Below are 8,481 nucleotides of genomic sequence, written 5' to 3' on the forward strand. Positions count from 1 at the left end.
CAGAATTGGTTCTTTTGGCAGTGCTGTTGGCTTGTTGCAGCTTTACAGATTCTCTAAGTATACTCTGAATAAGTTCCCTTGGTAATTTTATGAAAGGAATGATATATGATCATCTGCAGGCAACAGAGGATAAAATTGATGTTTGATCAGTAAGTTCTTTCTAGTTCCAATGTATATGCATTTCTTTCCTGTATTGGAAGATCCTTGATATATTTTTCTATTTTCTAGTAATTTCCAAATTTTGTCCTTGGTATATACCACTTCAGATTATTAGTATAAATTCAAAATTTCATTTTCCAGTTACATACAAGAAGTTATTAATTCATTAAATACTTCAGCCAGAAATATCTTTGGCTGAAGGGCTATTATGCCAGCACAAAAAAAAAAAAAAAAAAAAAAAAGGCAATGGAAACGCTTATTCAGTGTCATTCAATACATCATTTAAGCTAACTTCTCCTCCCTTCTTCACTAACAAATGTTCCTGGTGATGTAATTAATTTGTTTCATCTATGTCAATCATGTATCTACTACATATTAAAGTTAAAAGTAGTTCCACTCTCATACATCTTGTTTTACGTCAGTGAATACCAGTGTTATTCCACAGCTGTTTTTTTGATCGTGGTTTGCCTTCTAAACAATCTAAACAATTCCTGGAATGTGCCGGGTAACCAGTGATAACAGTCATGTCAAGAGAAACTTTAACCATGGGAGATGTTTATGCTTTATTACTACAGTGATTGTTTTGAGGACTGTTCTGTCATAGCAAAGGACCGTACATTACCCTTAATGAGTAAACCAGGAGCTCAGGAATATTACTCTGTGGAAAACAGTGAAAGGCATCTCCATACTGTGTTCTTCCTGCTTTCCACACCCCTCTAGTACATGTGAGGCCGCAACATGCAGACAAAAGTAACAGAAGTTGGAAATTCGTGAGTATTCTGGAATCAGTCAATGTGCGTGTTGTGTTTTAGCCAGGCCACAATAAAACAAAATTTAGTTTCCCCTAGAATTAACACCACTTCTGTATGCAGCTCAGAGAAATGTCAAAGACCTATATTCAGGTAGTGAAAGGCACTAAAGGAAGAACGTTTTATAGATATCATTGCATTAAAGACATTCAAATATTTTCTTGAAATTTCTATTTCACCTGAATTGTACTTGATCATTCCAGGTCCTGCACCTGGTGGTGGTGGTGGATGCCCCCATACATGGAAGTGTTCAAGGCCAGGTGGGATGGATTTTTGAGCAACCTGATCTAGTGCAAGGTGACTCTGTCCATTGCAGGGGAGTTGGAACTAGATGATTTTTAAGATCCCTTCCAATCCAGGCCATTCTGTGATTACTCTTTGGAGTAGACCATGGTTTAGGATGTTACTGTTAAAATCAGATGTCAGATATCCAAGAAAATGACCTTTTAGGAAGTGCTGATTCCTGGTAACTCCTAGTATGAGAGTTGAAAGCTAGCCATGAGATGCTTGTGTGGCAGCAGTTCAATGGGATTTTTGTCCTTGGTTATCCAGAGAGACTGGATTCCCCTCAGGCCAAGTATGTGTGACTAACTCTGGGTGCTCAGGTATGAAAAATGCTGTTTGCATTACACTGTCAGTGTTTAATAACAACATAGGTAAAACACACGAAGATGAGCTTCTCTTTCCATTTACTTCACATGGGAGTTAATGAATATATCAAACGTAGTATACTATTAACACCAAGACAGTGGTTGCAGTGTTTGTTTTGTCTCTCAGTTACCTAGTGACAGATTTTGATTGTATTTTAATCTTATTAGAGAGCTTATTATATGTATTTTAACTGAAAATATAGGAAAAGAGAAAAAAAAGAGCAATCTATTTGCTACCATTATAAAAAACTGCTGGCATATTTAGCACGTGTTTCAGGATATTCCTTGGGTTTTTGTTCAGAGATAAACAAGGGTTTTTGCCCAGAATATGCTACTGTAGAGCATCAGAACACTAACACGATGGTAATTTGGGCATACAAAAATCTGTTTCTTTCCTCAAATGAAGCACCACAAGCGTTGTATCTCATTGTAATGAACAATCAGAATTAAACAGCTGCCCATCCGTTAATGTACCACTGTCTCAAATAACCTATGGTTTTGGAGAGGCAGAACAGTCATTAGTGGGAGTTTCTGTAATATCCTAGAAGAAAGAAAATTGCAGTACTGCGTATTCAAAATGCAGCACTCAGTCCTGACAGAAGTGCTCTTATTCTGCTGCATCCATTTACTGTTCTCTAACAGAAAGAGCTGCCTCTCTCTCTTCCCCTCTCTCTGTTACCAGACTAATGAAGACTTTACACCACCATCCTGTATTCAGCTCTGGCATTTACTAGCAGACAGCACAATTCACTAAGCAAAGCTATAGGTACTTTTTCTGAACTAAAAGAAAAAAAAAAAGCATCAGAAGAACTGGTGAGCATTAGTAATTTACATCTTTATAAGCGACCAAACCCACAAGGAAGAGCTACTGTAAAAACCCCTAAGAAGGGGTAATTTCCAGTCATTTTACATTAAATCTCGTATCAATATACTACAACACGCTAACTTGGCAATAGACATTTTTGACTAAGAAATAAAATTAGACAGGAGTCTTTCCTTTGCTCCAAACCCTCATTTCAAGGAGGGAAGATTTCAGTTTACCATTATTTGATCAATATATTTTCCTCTCAAAGTAATGATTAGTCCAGAAATAAAGAGTCACTGACTGGGCTCACAAGCTATATTTAAAACAGAGTTCTGAACATTCTGAAATACAAGAGTCATTCTGTAATTTCAGAGCAGTTGTAATATCTTATCCCCCTGTAACAGGCTGCCAGAAATGCTCCTGGGATAAGGCCCATCACCGTTTGTTCTAAAGATATCAACTTTCTGGCTGGCTGTGGCAGGTAAGTCAGGACATTTGGGCTTTGACTCAAATCTGATACACTTCTTACATTTCATCTTCGAAGGCAAAACATTTTGATGTATATTGGGCCTATACATTTTTATTAAAGGTTCCCAATAATGCATGGAAATAACTGCTGTGTTTTATCCAGAATAAAAAAGTAAGATAGATGTGAAAACTGTTCCCATAAATATCCACTTTTTTTTGCACGAAGGATTTCAGCATTTTTCTTCAACATGCAAGTTAGCTGAGTGGCTCAGGATATGTTTTCTATGTAAAGAGAATGAAATTCCATATTGTGTTGCTGGTTGCCCTGGAATCAACTGCAGAGACTGAAAATGGATCCGAAACACAACCAAGGCTCCAAAGAAACAATTATTCTTGACATTGCAGTCTGTTACAAGTGATCCTTTAAGTTCTGTATTTTTAATTATATATATAATGGATATATTTAATTAAATCTATATAGTATATATTATATATTATTATTATATATTATTATTAGTATAGTATAGTATAGATTTAATTAAATATATACTATAATTTAATAATGTAAGTGGAATGAGGAATGTTTCAGAATATACAAATAGAGGGATTTTGGTCATTTGGTTTAAGTTCTACAATCTGTGACTGGATTACTAACACTTTTCTGAAGATACTTGAGACCATGGGATGGAATCCAGATTTTTTTTTTTAATCACTTTGAAATGACATATGTCATTACCTTTTTTTCCTCTTTTGTTAGGAATGAATGTCTGTCTTAACATTTGATCATGGTGCAAAACTGGTGGTTCTTGATCGGCATGTCAGAACGTAATCAAATTCAGCGTGCATGGATCACATCATCCTCCATGGACAAATGCTTAGGTATAATTTATTTATAGCACAGCCGAGGCTAAAGGACATGTCTTAATTTTAGGACACTACAGGCATTAATAAAGCAAAATATCACCGATCTTGGTGAGACCCGTATTTTGGAGCGGGTCTTTCCTGTCAATACGCCGTGGCTTATGTGACAGTTTTTATACGCATTTTCCACAGCAGGGCTGCAGGCGGGAGGGCAGCAGCGCGTGCCGGAGGCTGTGGGAGCACTCTGGGCCGGGAGCGACGATCCCGATCCCGATCCCCATCCCGATCCCGATCCCCACCCCGATCGCGATCCCGGCCCGGCCACGGACCCCGGGCCGTGACAGCGCGCGCGCGCCGGCTGGCGCGGGGGGCGGGGCCCATGAGGTCACGCGCGCGGCCCCGCCCCCCTGCGGCGCTCCCGCAGTTTCCAGAAGGGCCGGGCCCGCGGGGGGGCCGGGCCGGTGGCGCAGTCGGAATTGCCGCGGCCGCGGGGCCCGGCCGGGGGGCGGGCGGTGATGCCCTTGTTTATTTTTACCCGGGCGGTTCATCCTCCTCGGCAGCCCCAGCGCGGCCCCCGCCGCCGCTCCCCGCCCCGGCTCCGACGGCGCCGCCTATAAAGCGCCGCCCGCGGGGAGCCGAGGATGCAGCTCTACAGCTCCGTGATCACCCACTACCCGGCGGGCGCCACCGCCGCAGCCACCGCGGCCTCGCCGAGCTCCACCGCCGTCTTTAAGGTCTCCTTGTCGCCGGGACCCTCCGCCGCGGAGGCACCGGGAGCCGCCGACGCCGCGGGCCCCAGCGCGGCCGCCGAGAGCCCCGCCAAGGACAGCTTCATCCCCGCGGGGGGAGGCAGCAGCGCCGCCGCCATGCCCGCCTTCTCATCCTGCCTGGAGGTGATGCCGAGCGGCCCCGCGGCGGGCCCGGCCGGGCGGCCGGCGGGCGGCCCGCAGTTCAGCTCCTGCGCGCAGGTCACCGTGAGCCGCCGCCGGCCGCTGGAGCGGATCGTGCCCATCCGCATCGTGCAGCGCGCCGAGGCCGCCGCCGAGCTGGTGCCGGGCTCGCCCCGCAGCCGCGCCTGGCTGGAGGGCATCCTGGAGAGCGTGCGGCAGGCCGGGGCCGACGGCGAGCCCGCGGCCGAGGAGCCCAGCAACCGCAGCCTGCGGCTCAGCGAGCACTGCCAGGCGCTGCAGGCGGCGGCCGCCGGCGCCCAGCCCGGGCTGGCCCCCGGGTGCGGCCCCGCCGAGCGCAGCGCCGGCCCCGCGCAGCCCCCCGGCCCCGCACCCGGGGAGCAGGAGGACGAGGCGGCGGGTCCCGAGGTGCGGCGGGGGCCTGGCGGCAGAGCGGAGCGCAGCGAGAAGCTGGTGCTGTACCTGGCCGAGGTGGAGAAGCAGGACAAGTACCTGCGGCAGAAGGGCCGATTCCGCTTCCACATCATCCCCGACGGGAACTGCCTGTACCGCGCCGTCTGCAAGGCGGTGTACGGGGACCAGCGGCTGCACGGCGAGCTCCGCGAGCAGACCGTGCACTACATCGCCGACCACCTGGACCACTTCAACCCTATCATCGAGGGCGACGTGGGAGAGTTCCTCATCGCCGCCGCCCAGGACGGGGCCTGGGCCGGCTACCCGGAGCTGCTGGCCATGGGGCAGATGCTGAACGTGAACATCCACCTCACCACGGGCGGCCGGCCCGAGAGCCCCACCGTTTCCACTATGGTTCACTACCTGGGGCCCGAGGACCCGACACGGCCCAGTATCTGGCTGAGCTGGCTTAGCAATGGGCACTACGATGCTGTGCTGGACCGCATGTGCCCCAATCCAGAGTACGAGGCGTGGTGCAGACAGACTCAGGTACAGCGAAGGCGGGATGAAGAGCTGGCCAAGTCCATGGCAGTGTCCTTGTCCAAGATGTACATTGAGCAGAATGCCTGCTCGTGAGACCACCTGGGTCACAGGCTGGGAGCTTTGCTGCAGGGACTGAGACAGAGAGAAGGTGTGCTGGCTGTAATGGTGATGCCTTAATCCTTTATGAAGCAGCAGCACCCCAGACTGGGAAGGACTGTAGATGGTGGGGGATAAATGCAAATGTAATATTCTGTTGTAAAAACTTAGCCTCGGATTATTTGCAAGCACATTTCTCTGTGTATGTTTGTGTCTCCCCACTGTCTATTTTCTATAAGAATGTATTTTTTGCACACTATTTTTAAACTGTTACCTCCATCTTCTACATCTTACGTTAGTATCTGGCTTTCAGCTGTACAGCCAAAAACATTTGTAAACAGTTTTTGTAAATAAGGCTTATGATGTAACAGCTATTTTTGCTGTGTTTTTTACCCATAAACCTTATATTTTTACCAGATGAAGTTGATATAAAACTGACCCCCCCCACTGATGAAAATATTGTGGGTATTTTCTTGCAAAATTAAAACAATGGCTTTTGTAAAAGTGCAGCAAAGTAAGAACAGCCTGCTTTTAGGAACAGTTGCTTTCTCTGCCTGGAGCACAGAACAGGTCCCTTGAGCCAGTTGGAATGCAGCTACACGTGAACAGTATGGGGAGCAATTGACTCTTCTGTATTAATTACTGTTTTGAGTAAACTGGCCTCTTGTTGCCTGGTTGGCTCACCCTCTGCTCCATTTATATTATTTATCTTTAATAACAGAACATTAACTTGCAATAGAATGTTGTGACTAGATAATAGTCTCCTGCTTTGGCAATAATTGCCTTGGCTGCACCTCAGTGTTTGTGTTCTTGTTTCTGGGGTTATGGTGTCTTTTGTATAAGCCCTGCTTCTTTTTTGGCACTGGTATTGCTCCAACATTATCTGATCACAACATTTTATTCACTTGATGTTATTTTCTAATCAAGAAATCAGGAATGGTATTCTATGGTATGGTTTTAAAGGAAAAAGTATTTAAATTGAGGTTTGTATGGTTTGCTGGGTCAAACATTTAAATGTTTCCAATCTAAATTCTGTCTCTTCTACTTTCTGATTAACTTGTTAGGTATATTTATTAAGTAATGCAGTTTGTACTTTTTTATTTTGTAATATATTGTGATTTTGGAATTTATACTGTATTTGTATAATAGGAATATTCACAGCTAAAATGGAATGAATAAAGAATATAATTTTACTTGTGCTCTTTTTTTCTACTGTCTGCATTCCTGGTGTGGTGAAAAATTGTGGGTGGGTTCACAGGACCTTTTATTTAGTTTCTCTGCCTTAGTTTCCTCTAATAAAAGGTGGGAAGAAGGGGCATAGTACTTTACAGATGTGAACCATTGGTAACTCTGGTGTCAGTCAATATATGGAAGAAGGGCAAGTATTTATAGGCAATTGAATATCTGTAATTGTTTTGTTACTGCAAGAGATCTTAGTTTATCTGTTTGCCAATGAGAAACACTTCCACATCTTAATATGCCTTAGAAGAGTTCTCAAGCATAGTGCCGGAGCTGGTGACAGCAGTGGTTGTTAGGAGCTGACCGTGCACACTTGGGCTTGGATGTGGGTATTTGGGAATCTCTGTTCTGCACTGGTCCCAAACTTGCTTGAGATTTGTCCTGTCACTAGTCATACCCTGGCACCCTCTCGAATAGGGGTGACATCACAAAGAGATTCAGCTTTTTACTCCCCTTACCAGATGCACTTGCAAGTTGTTAAACAGTGCTCTGTATGTGTGTGCCCGCACGCGTGTGCTTACAAATCAATCCCCGATCTTAAAATACTAGAGGGCCCCGTCATTAAACAACAGGAGGGTACTGGCTTAAAAATAGGATTAAAATAACTAAATAGCTAAAATGCATCAGTCTTAATTGAGCACAGTTGATAAAAGAGCTGTAGGATTGACTGTGTGTATATTCGGTAGTTGTTTATGTGGTACAAAGAGTAGATTTAAATACTGTGTTATTTTCAAAATATTGGTAAATAGTGACTATATGTCCCTCCATTTTCTTCAAACATACAGTTGTACTTTAAAGTGTAAATAGTGGTGGAAAAAAGCCGGTCCTCCTAGTCCACTACTGCTTAACTATTGAATCTTTGGAAAGCTGTTTTGAGGTGAGGGCAAGGCAAAAGTGCAGACCTGAATGTGTTCATGAGGAATAAAGGTGGTTTATGAGGAAAATGGCTACTTGGTGGCACTAAGCATGAAAATACAGCATCTCTAAACATCAGTCATCTTTGACTGATTAAAAACTTTATATCCAGACTGCTTAGGATTTGGGTTGGATAAGATTAATTCATTCAAAGTTGTGAGTATCGCAAACTTTTTTAAAAAACACATTTCTTTTACATAGTTTAAAATTACCAGCTGCATTGTAAACTGTGATTACAAAGTTTGTGTTTTGCAGCACAAACCTTAGAAATGCTCAGTAAGCAAAGCGAAGAAGGATTGATACTGCACAGTGTTCACTCTGTATGATAAAACTGATGTTGTAATAGCACAAATAAAGAAGTAGTGTTCAAAACAAGCAGTGCACGACCCTGGGATGAGTTCCCACAGGGTTCCTTAGCAATTTTGATGCTTCTGGATGAGTCACAGGGGCATGCAGATAACTTTAAGGAATTTGAAAAAACTGGGTTACTTGTTGAACTAGTTTGCAAAGATATTGAGGGTGTATTACTGAAGCATATAGCAAAGCACTTGTTTTTGCAGCTTGCATTACATACCGTGTCTAAAAGGAAATTACAAAAATGGCATTTTAGATGTTTCAGGCACGTGGAAAATGAA

The 8,481-nt window shown here is 44.5% G+C and overlaps 1 protein-coding gene across 1 annotated transcript; it reads left to right on the forward strand.

Moving 5' to 3' along the window:
- The first annotated feature begins 4,221 nt into the window (after positions 1-4,221).
- Positions 4,222-6,891, forward strand: OTUD1 (OTU deubiquitinase 1). Its single transcript, XM_050322028.1, has one exon. It carries the CDS (start codon positions 4,394-4,396, stop codon positions 5,687-5,689), a length of 1,296 nt encoding a protein of 431 aa, XP_050177985.1. The 5' UTR covers positions 4,222-4,393; the 3' UTR covers positions 5,690-6,891.
- Positions 6,892-8,481: the final 1,590 nt, after the last annotated feature.

Source organism: Myiozetetes cayanensis, unplaced genomic scaffold, assembly GCF_022539395.1.
Source record: "Myiozetetes cayanensis isolate MyiCay16 unplaced genomic scaffold, myiCay2020 scf1, whole genome shotgun sequence".
Lineage (NCBI taxonomy): Eukaryota > Metazoa > Chordata > Aves > Passeriformes > Tyrannidae > Myiozetetes > Myiozetetes cayanensis.